The sequence below is a fragment of the Anolis carolinensis genome, chromosome 2 (genome assembly GCF_035594765.1).
Source record: "Anolis carolinensis isolate JA03-04 chromosome 2, rAnoCar3.1.pri, whole genome shotgun sequence".
NCBI lineage: Eukaryota > Metazoa > Chordata > Lepidosauria > Squamata > Dactyloidae > Anolis > Anolis carolinensis.
In genome coordinates, this window is record NC_085842.1 from 277,769,132 (window position 1) to 277,795,887 (window position 26,756).

Here is a 26,756-nt window from a genome sequence, read left to right on the forward strand (position 1 = left end):
ATTCAAAAGTATTCATTGTTTTTCTTAAGGCAACTAACGAAGTACAGTGTTCCCTCACTTATCGTGGGGGTTACGTTCCAGGACCACCTGTGAAAAGTGAAAATCTGTGAAGTAGGGACACTATATTTGTGTTGTTTGCAATAGCGTCTCTGTCCCCTCATTGACTCCCGCTGCTGCCTTGTGAGGCAAAAAAAAAGCTGCTTCAGCCTCCTTTTCTCTCCCTCCCTGAGGCTTCTCCTTAGGAAGAAGTAGAAAGAGGGATTTATAATATTATTTTATGATTTATATGATTATTTTAGTGTTTGTTAAAAGCCGCGAAACAGTGAATCCGCAAAAAGCGAACCGCGAAGTAGTGAGGGAACACTGTACTACATTACTACAAAATATTATTTTCAAAAAGACATATGGACAAACACAAATTAGGAGATCAAGGCTTTCATTAAAAATCAAGGTTACATTTCAGAAAATGCTAAAAAAAACCAGAATTTTAGAAAACAGCAATATTTTTCACAGAACCTAAATTTTATTTATTTACTTACAGTATTTATATTCTGCCCTTCTCACCCCAAAGGGGACTCAGGGCGGATCACAATGCACATATAAATGGCAAACATTCAATGCCATTGGACATACAACATATATAGTCACACAGAGTCAATATAACATTCCAGCTTCTGGCTTCACGAGGGTATGTTAGATACCAGCCACAGGGGGAGCTGCTGCTCTACCGTCCACTTGTGACACCAAGTCCTTGATGGAGTACTTCCTCATTCTTCCGCACGCTGCTGGAAAATTTAAATGATGTTCTGGAGGGCATTCCCATGGCAATGAGCCACCATTGAAAAGCTGATCTTCAGTCACCATTTACCATTCTTCAGGTGACAGGGATATTTGGAGAAAGACCTTAGATAACAATTTAAGGGGATGGTCAGATGTTACTTATGAAACAACACAGTTATGTTTGAATATCATGGTTGTGGCAGGTAATACTTCTGATCTAATATATTATTTTGGACAATGTGAGAATGATCACAAGACTGGAAATAGGATGGGAGCTATCACTTCATCATGTATTGGTCATTTCTTTATCCAGAGAATAGGGTTGTAGCCTCTCCTGGATGGAGTTATACTTCCCCTTACAACACAGGTTAACAGCTTGGGTGTGCTCCTGGATTCAACTTTTCATCCTGGAAGCTCAGGTTTCTGCGATGACTAGAAGTGCCTTTGCATCAATTGCACCTATTCATTGAGAAGTAAGATCTAGCCAAAGTGACACATGTCTTCATTACATTCCAGTTGCATAACTGCATCATACTCTACATTGGGCTAACTCTGAAGAGCGTTTGGAAGCTTGACCTGAGTTGAATAAGTTGAAGCCAGATTACTAACGGAGGTTGGCCACAGGAACACACAAGTCCCTTGTCATAATGACTCCACTGGTTGCTGGTCAATCCAAAGTTTATGACCTTTAAAGCCCTATAAGGCTCAGGTTCACATTATTTAAAGGACCATATTCTCCCATGCAAACCATTCCATGCTTTTGTGAGATATATTGTGGTAACCCTTCTCTCTGCCTGAGTGACTTGCTGAGTGACTATAAGGCCTGCCTTACACAATGACCTGAGTGCTGCCAATTGTGCTGGTGTGTGTGTTTTATAAAATTTTAATGAAGTAAGGTTTGCATTTTTTATTGTTTCAGCATGAATCTTGTTGATTTTTAACAATATTTGCTTTGAGTCCCAATCTGGAAGAAGGGCAAGATAGAAATAGATACCATCATTACTTACATTGTTTTTATACTATCAACAATTTTGCAACTCTAAAAGGACGAGGGAACAATTAGGATAGTCTGTCCCTATAAATTGATGGATCCGTTTGGTTTCTGACAGCTCCAAAAGTTTCCTGTTTACATGGTTGGCAGTTCTGTTGATACCCTAGTTGACCTCTGGCATACAGAGGTGACTGATGCAGATGACACATAATTGCTCCTAAGCATACTCTTTCTTCTTGTAGAACTTTACAGTCTGTGGTTTATTAGGCAACAATTAATTAGGAAGGATGATGGTGAGAGCAACCATGGAATAAGATTCATGATGAATATGATTGAATGTGGGCTATAGCATATTTTCGGCAGCGATGATAGTGAAAGAAATCTGCTCTATGTATTATTTGCACAAATCTGGCCAGCAGGGTTGTTCAGATTGCTGAACTATATCTCAGAGTAAGATACAGGGACCATCAGAAAACTTTTATGGATAGTTTTCAAAGTGTTTTGCTCACAAAAATGCTTTTATTGTTTCTGACTGGGAGTCCCATTTTTCAGTGCCATAGTTCTCTTTTGACCAATTTTGATATTGTTGTTTAGAATTTGTTTAGCTCATATATTTTTCAATTTTTAGTTCTGTTAGTAGATTAGCGAGAGAAAAACTACTTTTTTTTCTTCGTGTACTCTGTGAATGCACACTAATGGAGAGGCTGCGCCTGCGCAGGTTCCAACGGAAACTCTTCCCAAGCTGAAGTTTAAATTTTGGCGGTAGCCACGCCCCTCCGTCCCCGGAGGGCATATAAGGCAGCCCTCGGCGCCTGCTCTCCAGTTCCTTTTTTTCCACCGCAAGGTTCACTTCGGATTCTCATGTCTACGACCCGCTTCAAACGCTGCACTCAGTGTGCCGCTAAGATTCCTGATTCCGACGGCCACGCCAAGTGCCTCTTCTGCCTCGGGGAGGCACATGTCGTCGGTACCTGCCGTTTTTGCCTAGCCCTGACGGCTCAGGCTAGGAAGAATAGAGCCGCGAGGCTTAGAGCGGCGCTCTACAAAAAATCGCTTGCCCCTGAGTCCGCTCCGTCGACATCAGGCGCGAAGCCGTCGTTCAACCCGAGATCGATGTCGGCTCCGGCAGCTAAAGCTCCCTCGGTCTCGTCCAGGGCGTCCAGGGCCTCCAAAACAGCTAAGCCCGCCAAACCGCCGTGCACGCTCACCATGGCTACCATGTCGACACGTTCCGGTCGGGTCGGTCCCTCCTCGACGTCGAGCTCGGTGGCCTCCGTGTCCTCGGTTCGATCTCATCTCGGGTCCCCTCCGTCGACCTCTGCGATGAAGATCGCCTTTAAGAGGGCTCACGAAGAAGCTCGTCGGACCCAATCCGACTCAGCAATGGTCCCTCCGACGCCGGGAAAATCCCTGAGGGTTCCATCTAAACAACCGCTCGCAAAGAAGAGGGCAACCCAACGTTCTTCCTCTTCTGCTTCCTCCAAGATAGACGCCCCTTCTTCGGCGACTTCTTCTAGAAAATCTTCTCCGATCGCTCCCGCTCAGCGGCCTCGTCAACCTTCTCCTCGGCAACTTTCTGATGGCGAGTTGCAGGACTCACCCCACCACTCCACCCAGACAGTGGTCAGGGTGCCATCTCCTCGACCTGCTGCCTCACATCGCCCGTCTCGACAACAGCTTTTTCCCTCGACCTCGACACCGGAGCGGGGTAGACAAACCACTCGCCTGGCTCGAGCGGCCCAGGCCTCGGCCTCCAAAGAAACTCGGCCACAGATTGCTCCTGCTCTTGAGGCTTTGCCACCACCAGAGACTGTGTTGTCATCTCCCCCTCAGTCCCCCCAAGGGGCTGAGGACGATGAGATTGATATCGATCGCCCCGATTCCGCTCTCTCGGCCTCAGTGGTATCTCTAGGCCTTGATCTCTCTCCTCCTCATGATGCGTATGAGGTGGACCCTCCCTCGCCTACCGACAACATTCGGGCTTTTTCCGAACAGATGGTTAGAATGGCTGATGCTCTGGGACTAGAAATCAAGCAAACTTCCAAGGCGGTGTCTGACCCGGTTTTCAAACGGGTCCAAGCCCAAGCCCCTCCAGCCACGCTGTTACCGTTTTTGCCTTACCTTCTGGATGTTATCCAATCATCCTGGAAGACTCCTTCCTCGATTCCTCCTACCTCAAAGAGAATCGAATCATGGTATCGTATGGATAACGACACCTTAGAATGGCTTAAACACCATCCCGACCCAAATTCCATGGTCGTTAAAGCTTCTCAAACTTCCGGTCGTGAATCCACTACCCCTGCAGATAGGGAGGGCAAGAGATTTGATGCGGTCGGTCGGAAGCTCTATTCCGGGGCCCTTCTACTTTGTAGAATGGCGAACTATGGGGCCTGTATGGGTGCATACCAGCAGATCCTTTGGGAAAAAGCACAGCCCTTCTTCTCTAAGTTGTCTGACGAAGACCGGTCGGTTATGTCCACCCTCCAGCAAGAAGCCGACTCGTTAGCACATCATCAATTCAGATGGCTAAGCATACAGGCGACACGGCCGGCAAGATGATCGCCCACGCCATTGCTATTCGTCGCCACGCCTGGCTGAGGTCGTCTGGTTTGTCTTCCTCCTCCAGACAAGTCATCGAGGACCTCCCCTTCGACGCCGTGGGTCTCTTTAATTCTGGCACTGACGACAAGCTCACAACCAACCATGATTTTAAAGTTCTGGCCACTAAGTGTGTTGACCAGCCCCAAACACACCGCACCAAGTGGTTTCCTCAGCGTTTTCGGCGTTTCCCGCCTCCTTCTTACCGCCATCAATCCTTCAGGCGTCCCTCGGTATCGAACAACCAGAACCGCCAACAACCTCGCCGAGCTGCTCAGCCGCAAAGACAACGCGGCCGAACCACCCCCACCACTGGTCAGCCTCATCGGCGTACCTGACGCCATCTCTCTCTCCCGGGACTCTTTCTACGGTATCGATGCAGTTCTCACTCCTCTGCACCCCTCTCCTCTACCAAATCAACCTCACGGTCTCTTTTTAGACCGCCTGGCTCCCTTCTTTCACCGGTGGAAATCTATCACTTCAGATGCCTGGGTTCTCAAAATTGTTCAAGAAGGCTATGCCTTAGAGTTCGAGGAGCTCCCGCCCACGGGACAGGTTCTTCTCTCCAACCCTTCTCGGGAAATTCTTGCCGAAATCGACACCCTCCTCGCCAAAGGGGCTATTCGGCCTTCTCCATCGGTACGGGACCCTCAAAGCTTCTTCTCCAGATACTTCACGGTCCCGAAGAGGGGCGGGGGCCTCCGCCCCATTCTAGACTTACGTATGCTCAATACCTTCATACGTCCGACCAAGTTCAGGATGGTGTCCATCGCCTCCATCCTCCCGATGCTTCAACGCGGGGACTACTTCGTGTCTATAGACCTACGGGACGCTTATTTCCACGTAGCGATTCGAGAAACCCACAGGCGCTTCCTCTGTTTCAAAGTTCTCGACCAAACCTACCAGTTCACCGTTTTACCCTTTGGCCTCGTTACGGCCCCAAGGGTCTTTACCAAGGTCGTCGCTGTCGTGGCTGCCCACCTCCGGCTCCAGGGGATCACAGTCTTTCCTTATCTAGATGACTGGCTTCTGGTCGAATCCGACCCTGCCCTCCTCCGACGTCACGTCGACTACACCCTCTCTCTTCTAGAATCTCTCGGTCTCCAGCTAAACCCCGACAAATCTCACCTCACTCCGTCGAACAAAATCCGCTTCATCGGCGCCCTGTTCGACTCAATCTCTCAGACTGTCTCTCTCCCGCTCGACAGGTTTCTAGCCCTTCGCCAACAAATTACCTTTTGCGAGAACCATCGGAGGGTTCGGGCTCGGTCCATCCAAGTATTACTGGGCCACATGGCCTCCACAGTCCTCATGACCCCGTTTGCCAGGCACCATCTTCGAACTCTGCAGAGGTGGTTTATAGACGTTTTCAAGCCTTTTCGCCACCCCAACTCGAGGTTTCTCTCCGTCCCGCTCCACGTTCGTCGGTCGCTTCATTGGTGGAAGTCCCTCTCCAACGTCTGCAAGGGTCTTCCGTTCCACCCGATTCCTCCCTCGACCACCATAACCATGGACTCATCCAATTTCGGCTGGGGAGCCCACATGAGCGGTCTTACTGTTCAAGGCCTCTGGTCTCCTTCCGAGAAGGCCAATCACATAAACTTTCTGGAACTCCTTGCCATCTTCAAGGCTCTGAAAGCTTTCTCCCGCCTGATCTCCCAAAAGTCTGTCCTCGTCCAATCAGACAACACAGTAGCAGTCTTCTACATCAACAAACAGGGCGGCACGGGTTCAAGGAAGCTGATGCTTCTCTCCTCCCAGCTGTGGTACTGGTGCATAACCCGCAACATCCAAGTCTCGGCAATTCACCTTCCTGGGATCCAAAACAATTTAGCAGATGCCCTCAGCAGGATGACGACCTCCTCCCACGAGTGGATGCTCGATCCCGAGACTCTTCTTTCTCTCTTTCACAAATGGGGTTTTCCCACTCTGGACCTCTTCGCTTCTCCCCAGAACGCTCAGTTGCCTCGGTACGGGGCAAGACTTCCCCCGTCCTCCTTTCCAGGCTGCCTGGGAGACGCCTTCCTTCTCGACTGGTCATCGGAACCGATCTACCTCTTTCCGCCCTTTCCTCTCATTCCAAAGGTTCTGCAGAAACTCCGGTCGATACCGACGTCGGCGATCCTGATAGCCCCAGCCTGGCCTCGCCAACCCTGGTTCCCGGCTCTTCTTCGTCTCTCCAGAGCGACCTTCTTCACTCTGCCTCTCCTGCCACACCTCTTGTCCAGAGAGAACGGCCAGATCCTGCACCCGGATCTCCCCTCTCTACATCTCACTGCTTGGAGGATTCTCGCCTGACCTCCCTCCCGCAGAACCTGCAGGAGGTCCTCCGCGCAGCTCACAAGCCGGCTACAACCAGATCATACACTTATAAAGTCTCTCGCTTCCGCTCTTTTCTTCGTTCCCGGGGAATTGCTGCCTTCCCAACCTCGATACCGATAGTGCTGGACTTTCTTATGTCTCTTGCAGACCAAAAGCTTTCTCTTGCTTCTATGAAATCTTACTTGGCCGCTCTATCCTGGTGTTTCCAGCAACATGGTAGACCATCTCTATTCTCTGATCACCTGGTCAAAACCTTCTTAAAGGGTTACAATAATATCTGCCCGCCGTCTCAGCCTCCTACGCCAGGATGGAACCTCGAACTCGTGCTTTCCCAGCTCACTGCCTCCCCTTTCGAACCTTTGGCTTCGACCGACCTACGTCTACTTTCGTGGAAAGTTGCCTTCCTGGTGGCCATAACTTCGGCGCGCAGACCTTCCGAACTGGCGGCCCTTAGGGTTGATGAACCTTACCTCCGCTTTCATCATGACCGTGCTGTTCTCCGCCCGGACATCACCTTCCTCCCCAAGGTGGTCTCAGCCTTCCACCTTAACCAGGACATTGTCCTGCCCGCCTTTTTTCCAAACCCCTCCTCTCCCCTCGAACGGAGACTGCACCTCCTCGACGTGCGTAGGGCACTCCTCTTCTATCGGGACCGTACTAAAGACATTCGAAAGACTCCAAAACTTTTTGTGGCCCACGCTCCAGATAAACTGGGCAATCCCGTTTCTTCACAAAGACTATCTCATTGGATTGCTCAGGCTATTGAACTGGCCTACGAACTGGCCAAGCGTCCACCCCCTCCGTCAGTTCGCCCGCGTTCGACGAGAGGCCTCTCCACGTCGACTGCCTTTCTAAGGGGCATCCCCCTGGACTCTATCTGTAGGGCAGCGATCTGGTCCAACCCCCTTACGTTTGTGTCTCACTACAGGGTAGACCAGAAGACCTTAAAGGACTCCGCCTTTGCTAGGTCAGTTTTATCATCCTGTTTGTCCTGAAAGTCTCTTCTTCATGTACTCCTCCTCTATGGATGTTTTTCATGCGATCATCCTCTTGTCTCCTGCTCAGTTCACGTTTGCACTGTTCTCTTAGACAATTGTGCCTTATTTGCTATTGCCTTCCTCCTTTGGGGAATGATGCACCATACTTGCACATGGTTTCTTAAATTGTTTATATCGTGTCTCACCGACTTGCTCTCGGTGTTATGCGCGTGCTTATGCGATACTTCAATGGGCCCTTCGGGCTATGTTATTGCTGTCTAATAAACATATGTTTGGACATTATCTTGTTGTCAGGGTTTGCTTTGGCCCGCCTCCGAGACCTAAGCGTGCTAGTCTCCATTAGTGTGCATTCACAGAGTACACGAAGAAAAAGGACAGGTTGCTTACCTGTAACCATGTTTCTTCGAGTGTACTCTGTGAATTCACACAAGCCCACCCTTCCTTCCCCTCTGGCAAACCCTCTTCCTTCCTCGTTGCCTTAGCGGCGTAGGAACTGGAGAGCAGGCGCCGAGGGCTGCCTTATATGCCCTCTGGGGACGGAGGGGCGTGGCTACCGCCAAAATTTAAACTTCAGCTTGGGAAGAGTTTCCGTTGGAACCTGCGCAGGCGCAGCCTCTCCATTAGTGTGAATTCACAGAGTACACTCGAAGAAACATGGTTACAGGTAAGCAACCTGTCCTTCTCAAAGTCTAGGAATCTTATTTTGCCTTCAGCACTTTTGAACAGCAAGCCAGTTTTTTTAAATGGACCAGACCAGTTTTTTAACATGTCATGTTAGATTCCTGCATACTATTTAGATAACGTGATTCTTTTCTGTGTAGCAATAATAAGGAAGCAGTACAGGAATGATTATACTTAGCTGTCTGGAATGCTTGATTCAGCATATCATATTTAGAAAGTTTTTACCATTTGTGTTTACTCTCATTTGAACTGATGAGAACTATCCTATGAACCTTGTTAACAAATTTATCTAAATAAAATGTCTTTGATTGAAGTGACTGTAATATGATGTAGAGACCTATGATAGAAATAATCATAATCCATATTATCTTTAGCCATTGTGAATATTAGATAAGTATAGACAGGACTGTTAGAATTGATTCAGAGTGCTTACTACTGCTAACTATGACAGTTTAAAATAGGCTGAACCCCATATATTGTAGTAAGAGATCAAAAACAAAATGGGTACGTGTTGAAATTTCTACAAAAAATACATTAATTAATTAACTGCATTTCTATACCGCTTTTCTCACCCCTGCGGGGACTCAAAGCAGTTTACAACAATACATACAACTGTAGATTAAAACCATTAAAACTATAAAAAACATCAAACAAAGACATATGCATAAAACATGCTATTACAGCAATTGACATAGATCCCCTCTCTTCCCCCACCACCATCCCCCATCTCCCTCTCCATAGAGTTTCACCCTTTCTTTATATACCCCCCCTGCTCCCCCAGGGAGCAAGATGGTGGAGGCCCTCCATCAGCTGTAATTTAACCTGTAATAGCATCTAATTAAAATGCTTTGACTAGAGTTGGTCAAAGAATAGCTTAGAGGTCGGGAAAAGATGATATAGAGAATAGGTGAAATCTGTAATAGAGATGGGACAGTCAGCCAGGAGGAAGAACTGAATAGGGTTTTGGGGAGCCATGAATAATTAAATATTTCAGGAGTTAATGTGCAATCTAAATGTGTCTTAACAAACATCTGCTTGTTTATTCTTTTTTTCACAACTATGCCTGTAAACTGTGAGTGTTCCAGTTTCATTTTGGTAACCTGGTTGTGCTTACCACAATGAGCCTACTGCATAACATACACATTAGTCCACATAGGCATCATCTTGAGGCCCAAGTACCCAATCCAGGGACGGATCTTGAGGATGAAAAGGACAAGATGAATTACAGGAACCTTAGGGCTGGAACTGTGGGGTAAGCTGGTTTGGGGATCTGTCACATTACTTCATTGAACAACATCACCACTTATTATTAAAAGAAAATACCATGGCTGAGATCTTGGTTGGGGAGAAATAATGTAATGTAATGTTCTGCCCAATAATCATTGTTCCAGATCACCTTTGGGACTCAAATTCTGCCTGCGGTCCTCCACAGCCATTTAATCAACAGTAAAGATGGGGCATCAGAGAAGAACATGGACCATGACAGTGGCAGTTCATTTTGTCCCAATTGACAGATGCACAACAGAGGAAGTCCCAGAGGATACCTTTGTTTCTCTGTATCTAGCTATACAGACATGGTCAGATGTTTCCTTGATGTCCACACATGGACGTACACTGCATATGTCACTAATAGGATGCCAGCCCATATTAAGATTTAGTATTTTATTTTGTTACTTATTAGAGTAATATATCCATAATTAGCTTTAAAACAAAAAGATATCCTTACATTTTAGCCCTACTGATTAAGTTGGCATACATTCTTTTCCTTCAATATTATCACCTGTACTGTGATTAGAAATTGAGTGTTTTGAAGTAGGCTGAGTAGCATATCTGTATTCCTATATTTAATACCTGGTTGGTGTTCCCATGCAAGCCAAAAATTCACATTTTGCAGTTGTTTATTCCTTTTGCTGGGTACGATTCCCTAGAGGACTCCAAACTGTTCATTTAATTTTACTTGTTTTGTTCCATATTAGATAGGCAATACGAATAGGACCATCAATGTAAAAAGTAATATTTTTATATACCTAGATTCCCAAATTGTCTAAAAAAATCTGTCTGTAAGGTAAAAATTGAGTGCCAATGTGGTACAGTTTTCTGAGTGTTGGATTAAAAGAACAGAAGTTGAATCCCAGCTTCACCATGGAAAACTACTTGATGATCTTGAGCAAGTCACACTCTCTCTGTTTAAGAGGAAAACAATGGCCTCCCCTGTATAAATATTGCCAAGAAAACCCTATGACAGGGTCACCATCAAGAAAAAGTAAAATCTTAATTTGTTGAATGCAGTTGAGTAACTAAGAAAGAGAGAAATTTAGTACTAGAAGGTCTTAAGAATAGAAGGAAAAGAAAGGAGCATATTTTTGTTTCTTGTTCACTCTCCCGAAACCATGCCACATAGCAATAAACAGCTTAGGTTGAAGTCTGAGACCTGAGTTGTTTAGTGCTGTTTAACAAACAGCAGGAAGTTTCCAGGAGGGTGAGAAACAAAAAAGTTTATCTTTTATCATGGAGGGAAGACTTACTCATGGAAATAAATGTTCAGTTTATGATAATTTTATTTCAATGTTAAAAAGATATTTTAACTTTTTGTAGAGTAAAATGCTTATGCAAAGGGTAATTATTACTTGCCTTTTCCATTCTTCTTGCCAAGTTCGAACCAGTATTTTTCATTTCTACCATGTTCTTCTTATGCCTTGGATTTTTTTGACCCTTTTGACACTGTCAACTTTTAAAGTTCTGTAAAAATAACTTTCCCTTATTTTCCACTTCACGTTATTTCTTTGTTTTATTTTGGGGTTTTTAAAGATACAACGGCAACCCATGTGCAAATTAAGTTATTGCACACTCTTCCAAGCGAATGTACAGGATGTTTTTGATTATTTGTTTTGATGCACATTTTTGTAACCTTTATTCCCGCCAGTGGGGTGGGTTTTTTTGGCCTGTTCAGGGTATGATTCTTTTGGGTAGAGATTTCATGTTTACTATTTTGTGAGGCACCTGTTATAACTTGGACATTGTATAAATAACCATAGATCATAATAAATGTTAGTTTCTCTTTCTAGGAAAACGGATCTCCTGAAGAACATGCCATTTATGTATGGGACCACTTTATCTCCCAGTCAGCAGCAGAAAATGTATTTTTTGTTGCTCACAGTTATGGTGGACTCGCATTTGTTGAACTGGTAAGTCCTTACAATTCCTTTTATCATCTGTTTTTATATATTTGCTGAATTTTCTTTAAAAAAAATAGATTTGCAACTATCCCTGCTTTACATCATATGAGTATGTTCATTAGTTCCCCCCCCCCCCCTTTATATGCTACAGACATATTTGTTACTAAATAGAAGGCATCAAAGTTTCCACTAAGTGGTGGGATCAAATAATTGATTCACTATTCTCCATCTTCAACTGCAGATTTGAAGTCAGAAGAGAGAGAAGAATCATGGTATTGATTAATGCAGACTAGTGAAGATGTATTATAAATCAGCTTACAGAAAAATCAGTAGACTGAATGCTGTGTTTTGGGGAGACTTTTCTTTCTCAATTATTTAAATTAAATATTCATTTGGTTGTGTGAGTTCTTCTGGATAGCTCAGCACTTTTAATACTACTGTATTAACTATGGTATCTTAGTTATTTCTCTGAAATGGAACTAGCAGGCAGTCCGTTAACAATACATATGGTTCAGTGTTCCCTCGCTACTTTGCAGTTCGCTTATTGCGGACTCGCTTTTTGTGGGGAAATTATTTATTTATTTATTTATTTGCCCCATTGCTTCTTCTCCTCAGGGCTGCCCACTTGCTTTGTGCCTGGCATGTTCCTCTGGCTGCCTCTGCTCCTGCAGCCAGGGAAGAAGGAACTCCGCTCAGTCAGTGAGCAAGCAAGCGAGGGAGGGTGGGTGGGAGAGAGAGGGTGGGCGCAGGAGCCTGGAAGAGGCTCCAGCCGGGCCATGCTGGAAACGTATAACTGATTCTCCATAGGAATAGTCTCTCTCTCCCACCCACCCCCCACTCTCTGCCATGCTTCTCTCTCCAGACACACACTCTTTCCATTCTCCATAGGAATTGGTCTCCCTCTCTCCCATCCCCTCCCCCCTCACTCTCTGCTATGCCTCTCTCTTCGGACACACTCTTCTTCCATTCTCCATAGGAATCAGCCTCACTCTCAGCTCCGCCCCCGCCTCACTCTCTGCCATGCCTCTCTCACCCACCCTCCCTCGCTCGCTCACTCACTGACTGAGCAGTGTGGCATTCCTTCTTTCCTGGTTGTAGGAGCAGAGGCAGCCAGAGGAACATGCCAGGCACGAAGCAAGGGGGCAGCCTTGAGGAGAAGCAGCAATGGGGTAAATAAATAAATATTAAAATAATAATAGTGCCTCACACTCAGCCCCGCCTCCTCCTCACTCTCTCCTATGCCTCTCTCACCCACCCACCCTCGCTCACTCTCACTGACCGAGCGGAGCAGCGTTCCTTCTTCCATGGCTGCAGGAGCAGAGGCAACCAGAGGAAGACGCGAGGCACGAAGCAAGTGGGCAGCCCTGAGGAGAAGCAGCAATGGAGTAAATAAATAAATATTAAATATTAAAAGAATAATAGTGCCCTTACTTCGCGGATTTCCACTTCCATTTCCTAGAACGTTATGCCCGCGATAAGTGAGGGAACACTGTAGTTCCTAGATTCACAATCCCAGAAAATGGTTCTGTAAAAGATCTGTTCCATCCTGTTGCCATTAACTTTTCAGGTGCCTCAGGATTCATGCTTTTCAACATCTACTTAGGACAGTTAGTCTTTTGGAGGTTTGGATTGAGGTGTTGTCTTTATATAAATGAGAAGCAGTGCTTTCTCTCTCTTCCACTTATCCCAGGAATAAAGTTTAGACACTATACAAGAGATGAATGGATGAAAGAGTAATTCAAGGGCAAAACATTTGAAGATGAAATCACAAATTTAGGAAGTGAAGTGGAAGCTTCACTCAAAATATTTGGGAATAATACATTCTTAGGAAAAGACTGCATACCAATAGAGCTGTTTCAAGTTACAGTGATAGAATCCATTCACAGTCTAATCTGCCAACAAATATAGAAAACAAATAAACATTTTTTTGTGGGGTGAGGGGTTGCATTCTCAAATGGAGAACCAAATGTTATTGTTCTTTTATTGTCTTTGCTGTTCCCAATGAACTCAGGCCATTTGGGCCATGGCCTGAGAAGCAGACCCCTCCTCCATGCCATTTACAGTTAACACGAGGTCTGAGTGATTCTCACACTGTAATTGTTCTTCCTTCCCCATATGATTTTTTAACCAGGAAGAAACCTATGGTTTGAAAAAAACTTATTCTAAAAGTTTTATCATTTTTTCCGGTTAGCTTCAAAAAGATATTACCACAAGTCTAAGAAATGTATATGCGGTATGCCCTTCGTATTTGCTGGAGTTTGATTCCAGGACGTTCCGTGGATACCAAAATCAGTGGATGTTCAAGTCCCTTGCATAAAACGGCAAAATCAAGGTTTGCTGTTTGATTTTTTAAAAAGAAATATTTTCAAGTTGTGGATTTGTTGAGTCTATGGATAAGACAACCAGCTGTACTAGTAGAAAGACACTAATTATGTGGCTAGAGACAAAAATACAAAGCATATCTTTAGAAGTCATTTTGGTTTTAGTATATAATGGAGATGGATGACATTATGGATTTTACATGTGGGGTGATAATCCTACAAGTAAAATTAATGGTATGGTTTGTTTCCCACTGACCACTTGATAAATTGATTTAGAAAATAGAAGTCCATGATTTCTTTGCTTGCTAGACATTTTTGTAAAGTTATTATTTGGCACAACTAGACAATTAAAATAAATGTATTCTTTTTTCTGATTTCTCAGTTTTTCCACTGTTGGGGAAAGATTTTCTTTTTTAAGAAGCAGATTTTTTATTGTAATGTTGCTTCGCTGTTTTTTCCACTGTTTGTTTTGAATCAAAGAATTATTACTTGAGCATCACAAATATTTAGCTGATGTGACCAATTTAGCGCCTGTTGTAACCAGAAAAGGTTGCCTACCAAGTTCTGCTTATAAATAAGAAATAAAATCTTTCTTGTGAAAAGTATTGTTCACATTTAATGTTTGATAACTTTTTAGAAAATGAATAAAGTCTACCTACTTTTGATATTTTTTTGCAACAGATTATTTGGTCAGTGTTTTAGATATCGAGAATAGGATAAACAGTGTTGGGTTTGCTAATCTTTTATATAAAAGATGAATACTTGCCTAGAGATTTAAAAATCTGAATAGTTTTGAATTGATGCACCCCCACCACTATCTTTTTAGTCACTGGCTTGAGATGCCATGGCTAAGAGATGACCAATGTGTCATTCCCATTTTGCTTGTTTCTCTTGTCATGCTGGTGGATATTTCTTCACTTTTGTTCTACTTTAATATGAAGAACACAGATGGTTCAGAACACAATTTGACTTCTGACCTTGGGTCTTTTGGGGTCATGGTACTCAGGGCCTGTGAAATTATCACAAGCAGAGCTAAAGTTTTCCCCATCGCAGGAAGTAAGCAGTAAGTAAGAAGTTAAAAAGGAGCTTTGTCAGTTAGACAAGATGGTCTCAGTAAGGGTCAGCTTCTGTAGTCTGCTGGTCTGCAGGAGGTGTGTGCATGGAAGGAAGAATATAATATATAATGCTGGCACATCACATATCTATCACACATGCAAAACTAGATCTGAAGAATATATTTCATAGAAGACGACTTGCACTGAAGAAAAGATCTATATACACATTGAAAGAGTTTCAACAATGCAATCAATATATTTCTTTTCTGTTAAGTGTAGACAAATTTCATGTGTGTATTGAACTGAACAATTATTAAATCAGCTTTTGAAGTGCATCACTTTTTCCAAGATATTCACTATTTTTCTCAGTACTTAAGTAAGCATTAGTGGTATCTATTGTATGAGAGAATATATCTACAGCAATAAAAGACTACACTGTCCTTTGAAGTAATTTGTTTCCCAAATAAATATGCTATTTTTAATATATAGCTGCCAATAAAAAGTGTAAGCTTTTCTTTGCGTGTGGAATCCAGTTCTTACAGTTGTTTAGAACCTTGAAAGGGTTCAGTGAAAATGAAACTGATTCTTGCATGTGCCATTTGCATGCAAGACCTATGGAAATATATACTTGTATTATATCTCTAATCTCAGATGTGCCCCAAAATATTTAACTTAAACATTTGAATAATGTGTTTCATTATGCTAAAGGTATTTTGACTTCTTTTAATATCTATTTATTGAGTTGTATAGGTAAAGGTAAAAGTTTCCCCTGACGTTAAGTCCAGTCATGTCTTGACTCTGGGGGTTGGTGCTCATCTCCATTTCTAAGCCGAAGAGCTGGCGTTGTCCGTAGACCCCTCCAAGGTCATGTGGCCGGCATGACTGCATGGAGCGCCGTTACCTTCTCACCGGAGCGGTACCTATTGATCTACTCACATTGGCATGTTTTCGAACTGCTAGGTTGGCAGGAGCTGGAGCTAACAGCGGCCGCTCACGCCGCTCCCGGGGTTTGAACCTGGGACCTTTCGGTCTCCAGCTCAGTGCTTTAACGCACTTCGCCACCAGAGCTCCATTGAGTTGTATACCTTGCCTTTTTTCTGGGATGGGGTCTAAGCAGACCGGTATAACCTCTGCAAGAGTGTGGGAATGGTTTATATGGTCTGCCCTGGAGATTGATTAAGTCATATAATTTCCTGACTTCTCTGTAGGAGTTTCCTCTAGTTTAAGCAGATGATCCTCCCTAGATCTTGGTCACCACTTGGAATGACAGAGTGATGCAGACCATCAATAAATGCCATTAAGAAAGAGCTCATTGTTGAACCTACTGTGTTGTGCTGATTGAAGTGTAGAAGAATTGCTTCTGTCTCATCCTTCTGCTAGCCAGAAATGGTATTTCTAGTGGTTGAGGGGCCTATTTAGCATACATCTTAAAGCCCAGAGTAGAAACTGTCATTCATTCATTTTTATCAATTTGCATTGTATTTACAAAGCATTCACTTTGGATGTAAGAGTTTTAACAGTTGGATATTAGAGTGTAATCGTGTTGGGGATGGGTGCAGCTAATACATGTTTTTATTGGATGTTTTATTGCTGTGTTTTGATATTTGATTGTTTTATCGGGCAAGGCCCCATGTAAGTCGCCCCGAGTCCCTTCGGGGACATGGGGCGGAGTATAAAAATAAAGTTATTATTATTATTATTATTATTATTATTATTATTATTATTATTATTATTATTATGTTTGTAGGGGATAGTGCTGTGGGATTCCAGTTCCATCCCGATGGCAATCCTTCTGAATTGTTTTTTAGCTTATATTTGTAGGACATAGTGCTGTGGGGATTCCAATTCTATCCAGATGGCTGTGGTACATCTTGTCTCAAGTGCTACTTATCCAGAGGAAGTCATCCAGAGATTTGGGCTTCAGGGTCCTCAATGTACAGGTGACATAAGACCATTTTTCACTTACTAATCCTATGGAGTCTGTAGATTTACTTGATTTGAATAGATGGATTCAACTGATACTGACTGGGCTTGCATTGTACTATTTATAGTAGTGGAGAGATTCTGTGCTTGTAATTGATTGTGAAAGTAAAGGTGGTAGTGCCCTAAGCATATCTAGATTGGACTACTATCATTGACTTTATGTTCAGCTACCCTCAAAGCCAGCTTAGAAACTTGAGGTGATACAGAATATAACATGGCCAGATCGTATTATACCAACCTTTTAGCAACTGTATTGGTTGCAATTCCATTTCTGAATTCGATTCAAAGATTTTGACTTTTAAAACTCTATAAATAGTTTTGAGGACCAGAAACACTTTTAGTTTTTATGAAGGCCTTTTAGTTTTTTAGTGTTGTTTTTCAGGCCTAGATGAGATGGTGCTGTCATCTAATCCATATTTAAATAGATTGCTAACCTAAAAACAGTGGGATACATTGTCACAGCCTCAACAAAGTCAAGATAGATTACATCTGGAACATTCCCATACTTCATCAAACTAGTAGACATCTTTCTTTTCTTTTTTAAAAAGAAGTGATATGTTCCTATTTGCATTTTTTAAGGAAACTCATATACTAGTTCCTCCAAATCAAGTTAGTTCCACACTGTTTGTCTTATCTTTCCAACTACTGAAGTTGGATTGACTCATCTATAATTTCCCAAATTATCATATCTTCCCTTTCTCATAATTGGGCGAAGACCTGTCTGCAATACTTTGCCTCCCTGGCCTTTCTGAAAAATGATAAACCAGAAGTTTTGAAAGTATAGCAGCACGTTCTTTTAGTATCCTGGGAGACAGTTCATCTGGTTCTGACAAGTTCAGTTAGGGTATCCGTAGACGTTCTTCCTGAAGCATTCAGCTATAATTGAATATTACAGCCAATCTGGATGTAATATTAAGGTGGCTTCATGAGTTTATGTATGTTGCTCATCTTGTCCTTTCCTGTTGCATCCACATGAGAAAACTGCTGAACAAATGAGGTTCAGCTGGCTGGTGGAGCAAGGTTTTTGACACAAATCTAGTAAAACAGGTATGTCTGGTGAAAATCAAACATTATTAAAGTAATGAAAATTAGAGAGGCAAATTCAAATTGTCATTGACAATGGGCACTTGATTGCTGATATACCCAGAGAGTGTGTGCATTTATGTTTTTAAAAAGCAAAAGTAGATAAATGGCAGAAATCACCAATTGGCTCTTTCAGAAAAAGTCATATAAATTCAGTAGTTCGTACATACTGCTCCTCCACATGTGACTTCAGGTTAAATGTGTTCACAAGCTAACTAGGGGTCATAGGGACATAACTCAATAAAAAGCAGGCTAAATATTTTGATTATGCAAATATACTTAAGTCACTTTATGTCTTATTTCATGTTGCTTAGCTATCTGAAGTACTGAGTACTTTAGATTTGACCTATGTGTTATCCATCAATTAGCATAATTATAAAGACATTTAATATAAATCCTTAAATGCTGACTCGATAAACCTATTACATAAGAAGCTGAATTGCTAAACATACTATCTTGTGCTGTGCTTTTATACCTAATCCTGAGAGGCCTTTTATGGCATAGACATGGAGAAAATTAATGTAGTCCTGATAAAAGTGGACTGTATTCTGTTAGGATTAAAGTTTGAAAGAGAATTGAACCTCTTTATTCCAGTCTAACTTGTTAATGTTATATAACATGTGCCAAAGCATTAGAGATGTTTGTTTTATTTCACAGTATTTCCATCAATTTCTATGGCTGATCACAGTGATGTGTTAGCTCATTGCCACTGGTAGAAATGCCCTGGTGTATATTAATGAACCGTCTGCTTCTGCGCCCAGCTGAGCAGAGGTGTTAAGTTCCGCAGGGCTCAAAAGAGTCAGGTTTTTTTCAGGTTTTGCCTTCTAGTAAGAACCCTAGATACCTAAATATGTATGCAGATATAGAAAAGGAACTATAGGAAAGAGGAAGTCTGTGTGCTACCTTCTCACTGTGCCATGTAACTAAATTATAAGGAGTAATTAGCACAGTATATGCAATTTATGAGAGCCAGTGAGGTTTAGTAGTTTGAGCGTTGGACTAGGGCTCTGCAGACCAGGATTTGAATCTATGCTTGGCCATAGAAACCCACTTGAGAAGATACAATCTCTCAGCCTCCAAGGTAGGTAAAGGTAACCCAACCCCCCTCTGAGCAAATCTTATCATGACAGATTGCCATAGGATGCAATTTACTTGAAGGCACACAACAACAAGAAATGCAGAATGCAAGTCATACAGAGGCCACCTGTTTTTGTGTGTACTCATGGGATCATAGAATCATAGAATCATAGAATAGTAGAGTTGGAAGAGACCACATGGGCCATCTAGTCCAACCCCCTGCTAAGAAGTACTCATAGGATGTACTCATAGAAGGAAGAAACAACAGAACTATATTTAAAACATTTCTATGGGTTCTGTAATTCCACTGGACTGAGTGCCACATATTTAATTAGCAATCATTTCCTATTAGCAATAATTGACATTATTGTGTCAGGGTTAAAATGTCACATTTTACATGTAGTTAGGCTATAGTCAGTACTATAGCTATTGAAATTAAATTTAACAAAATGATCTTTTCCAGAAGCATCTAGAAGGTTTCCTGATACCTTTCTAGGTTTTTATGGCAAAGGTTGAAGCAAGCACTATCTGGCCTCTTCAGATATTGTTTCTGATCAACTTGCATTAGCTTTAACATTCAATTTCCTAGAATTATGGGGTATCCGTCAAAATAAGATAACCTGAGCTCTGATCTTGTAACAAACCAATCCCTGATCAGTTGTAACAAAGGGGGGGGGGGATGTCCTGTAACTGTTTGTCAGTTTCCAAGGATAAATCAACGTGAGTCACAAATTATTCTTTAAAGTGTTCTAGAATCATAAGTGTAATGAGGCAGACAAATCTTCATTTCTGAATTGTGCTCAGGAGTTCACCAAACCAATGAAGAAGCTTCTTTCTTGAGAAGTAGTGCTAGTTTGCACCAAAACTCATGTTTCTGAAAATGGAAAGAAACAGGGCAAAATGTCCGCATTTCAGCCCTTTTAAACTTCATGTACCTCTGGCAATGTTTCATTCATTTAATTTATTTGAAATCTGATTTATCTTTTTGAAATTTGACACCTTGGTAGACATCATAAAATAGATCCCCTTTTCCAATTTATTAGCATAATATGTGATATTTTATAAGCAATAAAATTTTGAATCCTATAAGGAGAACTTTATTTTGGCAGTAATGTTATTGAAGAAAATTACCTTTCTGACACTCTTGTGTGTTCAGTGTTATCCACTGAAGCTTCTCCACAAATTAGAGGCAGCATGGCTGGTCACCAGGCTGAGAAAATGTAATCCTTAAAGGCTGTGGTGTGGCACTTCATATGTGAAATAAAGGCACTTTATTTAAATTTAAAATGTTAATTAAATATTTAAATAATATTTACAAATTTAAATAAAGGCACGTGCCATTTTTTATCTGTAGATTTCCTGCATCAAATTAATCTTTTAAACACAAACAGGAGATGAAGTAGTACAGTTGTTCCCGTGATTTATCATTTTAGGTTTTAATACTCCTTTCAATTTTTGGTGGTGGGGCAGCCCTTATCATGTATACCTTATACTTTCCCCCATGCTAGTTTTGTATGACCAAGGATTCTGGAAATTGATTTAATGGGGAGGAATTCTATCATGCAACTCCATTTTCACATTCTATTGTTGGCACAAGGACCCCATCTACACTGACCATTTGATGCAGCTCTAAGCTAGCTTCAAATTGCAGTGGCTAGACAACAAACAGGGCCGGTCGGAGATAAATTTAAATATTAAGCGGGGGCGCTGAAAAGCGCCCCCCACCGGCCCCGCCTCCTGAGCCCTGGCCCCGCCTCCCACCCAGCGTGCCCTGGCCGCGCCTCCCACGCTGCGTGGGAGGCAAGGCCAGGGCACGCTGGGTGGGAGGCGGGGCCAGGGTTGGCCCCGCCTCCCATGTTATTCGCCCTGGCCCAGCTTCGCCGCCCGGGGAGGGGAGGAGGGGATCCTTCCTTCCCTCCCCGGGCAGCGAAAGAGACAGGCTTCGCCGCCTGGGGAGGGGAGGAGGGGATCTTTCCTTCCCTCCCCGGGCAGCGAAAGAGACAGGCTTCGCCGCCCGGGGAGGGGAGGAGGGGATCTTTCCTTCCCTCCCCGGGCAGCGAAAGAGAAAGGCTTCGCCGCCCGGGGAGGGGAGGAGGGGATCCTTCCTTCCCTCCCCGGGCAGCGAAAGAGACAGGCTTCGCCGCCTGGGGAGGGGAGGAGGGGATCCTTCCTTCCCTCCCCGGGCGGCGAAAGAGACAGGCTTCGCCGCCCGGGGAGGGGAGGAGGGGATCTTTCCTTCCCTCCCCGGGCGGCGAAAGAGAGAGGCTTCGCCGCCCGGGGAGGGGAGGAGGGGATCCTTCCTTCCCTCCCCGGGCAGCGAAAGAGAAAGGCTTCGCCGCCCGGGGAGGGGAGGAGGGGATCCTTCCTTCCCTCCCCGGGCAGCGAAAGAGACAGGCTTCGCCGCCCGGGGAGGGGAGGAGGGGATCTTTCCTTCCCTCCCCGGGCAGCGAAAGAGAGAGGCTTCGCCGCCCGGGGAGGGGAGGAGGGGATCTTTCCTTCCCTCCCCGGGCAGCGAAAGAGACAGGCTTCGCCGCCCGGGGAGGGGAGGAGGGGATCTTTCCTTCCCTCCCCGGGCAGCGAAAGAGACAGGCTTCGCCGCCCGGGGAGGGGAGGAGGGGATCCTTCCTTCCCTCCCCGGGCAGCGAAAGAGAAAGGCTTCGCCGCCCGGGGAGGGGAGGAGGGGATCTTTCCTTCCCTCCCCGGGCAGCGAAAGAGACAGGCTTCGCCGCCCGGGGAGGGGAGGAGGGGATCTTTCCTTCCCTCCCCGGGCAGCGAAAGAGAAAGGCTTCGCCGCCCGGGGAGGGGAGGAGGGGATCCTTCCTTCCCTCCCCGGGCAGCGAAAGAGACAGGCTTCGCCGCCTGGGGAGGGGAGGAGGGGATCCTTCCTTCCCTCCCCGGGCGGCGAAAGAGACAGGCTTCGCCGCCCGGGGAGGGGAGGAGGGGATCTTTCCTTCCCTCCCCGGGCGGCGAAAGAGAGAGGCTTCGCCGCCCGGGGAGGGGAGGAGGGGATCCTTCCTTCCCTCCCCGGGCAGCGAAAGAGAAAGGCTTCGCCGCCCGGGGAGGGGAGGAGGGGATCCTTCCTTCCCTCCCCGGGCAGCGAAAGAGACAGGCTTCGCCGCCCGGGGAGGGGAGGAGGGGATCTTTCCTTCCCTCCCCGGGCAGCGAAAGAGAGAGGCTTCGCCGCCCGGGGAGGGGAGGAGGGGATCTTTCCTTCCCTCCCCGGGCAGCGAAAGAGACAGGCTTCGCCGCCCGGGGAGGGGAGGAGGGGATCTTTCCTTCCCTCCCCGGGCAGCGAAAGAGACAGGCTTCGCCGCCCGGGGAGGGGAGGAGGGGATCCTTCCTTCCCTCCCCGGGCGGCGAAAGAGAAAGGCTTCGCCGCCCGGGGAGGGGAGGAGGGGATCCTTCCTTCCCTCCCCGGGCGGCGAAAGAGAAAGGCTTCGCCGCCCGGGGAGGGGAGGAGGGGATCCTTCCTTCCCTCCCCGGGCGGCGAAAGAGGGAGCCACAAGGCCAGGGCGCACTGGTCGGGCGGCGGGGCACCGTCAGAGCGGTGCCCCGCCTCCCGCCCAGCCTGACGGCGCCCCCCGGGACCTGCGCCCGAGGCGGCGGCGTCACGTGGCCTCAATGGTAGGGCCGGCCCTGACAACAAACACTCAGAAAAGCGCCCGAAAGAAAGCACTTAATGCAAATAAGTGCACTGTGGTTTGTATAATCACCAAACTGGTTCCAGGATTTGCTATTTAATCATCTGCACAGCAAAAGCACTTTCTTCAATACCAGTTTGAAACAGACTTAAGTGGTCAGTGTAGCTGTGCCAAAGAACAAGGCTGTATCAGTGTGATAAATGTACCTGGTTTTTCTGTGATTACAGCCATATATGTGATAGGATTTTGAGTTTCCCATCCCTTGTCACCTGCTGCCACATCATAAACCACTTTTTGAAAAGGAAAATTAAAAATGAGAGGGTCTTTCCTATTTGAAAGCAGTCAACATAAGACCAAGATTACATCTGTTTCTTGCAGAGACCAAGCAGATAAGGTCCCCAAGTCAGGTCATGATGGCAAGAGCCCTTTCCTGAAGACGTTGTCTGGCAACTGGAGCCCACCAATATAGAGCCTCTGAACTTTCTATGCAATGTTGTTTTTTTTTACTTAGCTATGCATTTAGTGAAATGCCTTTTGCCACTAGCAAAAATTAATTGCATTGTTTTTACTTGACCAAAGTTTGATTTCTTGTCTTCCCACTCCTCCAAAGGAAAACCTCAGGGTCTGAAAGCCGAAACTGATTATTTCCCATAGTTCAGGTGAATAGATCTGTGTTGCACCACATTTTCATTTCAATAATATGATGATAATAATGAGCATTCATTTGGTGTAGATAACATGTCTTTAGTGATCTTATATCTAGGAAAATACTTTAAAAATATAATTCAGAGTAAGATATAACTGTGATAATTTAGCTGTATGGAAAAAATTAAACTATCATTCAAATTAAAATGTTACTCTCTTAATGTAACTTTTAAAAAAATACTAACATCAGAAACAATATATTTTAATTGAAGATCATGGGATATTCTAATTATTATTGTGTTCCTGGTTTTGCACATCAGCTATGAGATATCAAGGAGTATGTTTGTAAAAGCCTGATGAAATAATATATTTGCTTGCAGATTGCTGTAATGTGTTTTAACATGATCTAGTTGTTACTGTGGCAGCAGTATTATACTTCTCTTCAGTGAAATCTGGAGATGATATTGATTCTGTGTAAACAAAATAAGTTTTACACATTCTTTTTCTCTAAAGTAATGACAATTTGTAAATTACTATGCTCAAGTCTTCAAAACAAGCGTTTATCTGTTAGCATTTCTCCTTTTCAATAAACGGTGTGATCATAGTTGCACTGAAACAGCTTTATATATGCTTCCCACTGTGGTAGCATATATAGTGCTGGTTCAATACAACTATAATTAAACTATATTAAACAATACAACTATAATTAAATCCAACTGTATGAATATTTTTATAAATCATACTATTTCAACTAGATTTATCTTTCACTGAAGGAGAAATAACCACTTTCTTTTGTACAGTAATCAGTTGAATGGAAAAGCCCTTTCTATTTGCAAGGTTGTATAAGGTTATAGCGCATAGTGAAAGTACTACTTACACATTAGCATTCTAGGTTAGATTTTTCAGAACACCTTAAATAAGTAATAATGATTCTTCTGCATCAGTGCATAGGTAGAAATGTGTTAAAGAAATTAAGCATTATTTCAAAAAACAATCATGTATTTTGCAAATCAGCTTTGCTGAGTTTTCACTACTTATTGTGAGCAAAGTTGAAATAATTTTTGACACTTCATTGTTAGGTGCTTTTTTATTTAGAGCTATGATCCAGTGTCCTCTCTGGCATTGTTGCTAGATACAGGCTTCCAGTAATTCTCAACTAGCAGTGGAAGGAAAATAACCTAGTTTAAGAGTTCAGCTGAGAACGTGAGGGATTCATCATTATATATTTACTGTCTGAGGCTGATATAGCTGTAAGGTTTTTCAGATCCCATTGATCTATTGCGCATGTTCCCTCCCTAGGTTGCAGGACGTGCTTCTATTTGCATAAGGCCCTGGGCAAGGTTCTTTCTTGCATTGATTGGCCTGTCCAAGGGAGCCTGATGTGTTCTTGCATTGATCACTTTGTCTTTTCTGGGAAGACAGTGTTACACTGAGTTCATCTCAAACATTCTAGGGAGAAGGTAAAACTTTGCTGCAGATGTCTCAATTTTATTCAGATGTTCCTTTGAGTACATTTTTTCCTATTTCCAGAACACCTATCTCTTTCTTCTAATTTGGATATATTTCTTCTGTTTGGTGCACTATTGCTTGGTTTCTTTAGAAAGGTTGTATGACGTATAGTTGCCAATGTAAATTCCACTTTTCATGCTAGTTTGATTCAAAATGATGCATTTTGCTTCCAGGAAAAATAAATTAGTCTTTTAAAAGATTTAGAAACCTAGACATATATGAACTCTATTTATGTGGATGTTCTTGAGATTTTAATTCTCTTTTTACCTCTGCATTCATTTAGTTTAAAACATTACTGTTATGTCAAATCGATTGCAACATACAGTGATAGCTGGAGACAATAGCTCAGTATTGATGTATTATAGTATTATCAAATAAAAGTAAAATTATTCAGCAGTTTATTAATTAGGTTAAAATACTTCTACCAGCAATATCCTATATTTGATTGCATGCAACTGAAGTCTCAGCCTATGATTAAGTGACACAAGTTTGCCTTGAGGTCCTATTTTGGGACTGTTTACTTTGGAGTAATCCTGCTTTAGTCAGTGAGACCACTTCTGAAGGATTAACTGAATATAGTGCTTATTTCATGTATTCGTACCCTATTTGGTGTTTTATACATCAACACTGAGGCCAAGATTCATAGAAGTGGTATTTGCTCAGAAGGCATTGAAGTCCTATTGGTTTTGGCACAGTAGTTCCCACTGTTGTAGAGACAAGCCTCTGTTGTGTTCAAATATACCCCTATATAATTGTCATTGGGAACTGCACACCAGATGCAGTAACCAGCACTCTAGTTGCGTGTATAATTGTATCCTGCTTATGGAAATACTTGATTTGGTAATTAAATAATAAATAGTCAAAGCAAATATATTCACCTATAAAGCCCATTACAAAAATATACAATTAATCTTAAAACAGCTAGGTGTTTGTAAAGAAACCCTAATTAGTCATATAAGTCATTTGTGTCCTGTTCAGGACTGTATTTCTATTTTGATGGGTTGTGGAATATACTGAGGTGTGATGATAGAAAGATAAAGCAGGAATGTAACATAATTCTGAAGTTTCTGTTTCTCTCTATTATCCATTTAAAATCATATTTTTGCTGATTTTAAATTTTGCCAACTTTCTCAAAAGAAAATATTGGAAGTGACTTGGCCAAAATTAAATGCTTTTCAACTTCATTAATTTGAGTTGGAAAATGTTAATTTGTTTAATTCTCCCATTTTGAGAAAGACCTTAATATTGCCAGTTTGCATAGTTAGTATATTATTGTTCGTATTCTTATTTTAGGTCTTCAAACAAATTAATAATGGACTTGATTTGAATTAAAATTCTTTTTTTTTAGGAAAAGGGAGAAATAATAATAAATGTTGGGCATTTCATATCTAAATAAATATTTGGATTTCACTTCATATATAGAAAATACTCTCATTATTATGCAAATACACCATGAGTATAACATTTCCCAAGATGTCATTTGGCTATTAGGATCTTTAGAAATCACTTCTCAAAGTTGCAAAGCTCATATTCCTCAAGAAAGCAATATAAAACCTAAAAGGTGGCTATCCTTTTTTCTATATGAATAATGAATGTAATAGGAAAAGCCATTATTAAAACAGGAGAATACATTGACCTGTGAGTTGTATCTGAAAACTGCTCTACGTTTCATATTTGTAGCAAGTGCTGACAATTCTGCTGCATTGGCAAATGAGGATGCAAGATTATTTTGCAATGTTTGTAATAAAAAAGCTTTCAGTAATATTATTTTTCTATAAAGATATTTTAATCAATACATTAAAAGTATAGATTATTCAATGATTGGGCATATAATGTCTTCTATGTGACAAAATATCCATAATTCCCAGTGTATATAAACTTTTGTCATGTTTGTCT

At 43.1% G+C, this 26,756-nt stretch overlaps 1 protein-coding gene across 12 annotated transcripts in view; it reads left to right on the forward strand.

Annotated features, from left to right (window-relative positions):
- The window catches only part of arb2a (ARB2 cotranscriptional regulator A), a 284,933-nt gene that overhangs the window by 128,217 nt on the left and 129,960 nt on the right, over positions 1-26,756 (forward strand). For all 12 annotated transcript variants that reach the window (XM_062974236.1, XM_062974231.1, XM_062974232.1 and 9 more), the window contains one exon: positions 11,436-11,555. In XM_062974236.1, coding sequence (XP_062830306.1) covers positions 11,436-11,555 — 120 coding nt within the window. The remainder of the gene's footprint in view (positions 1-11,435; positions 11,556-26,756) is intronic.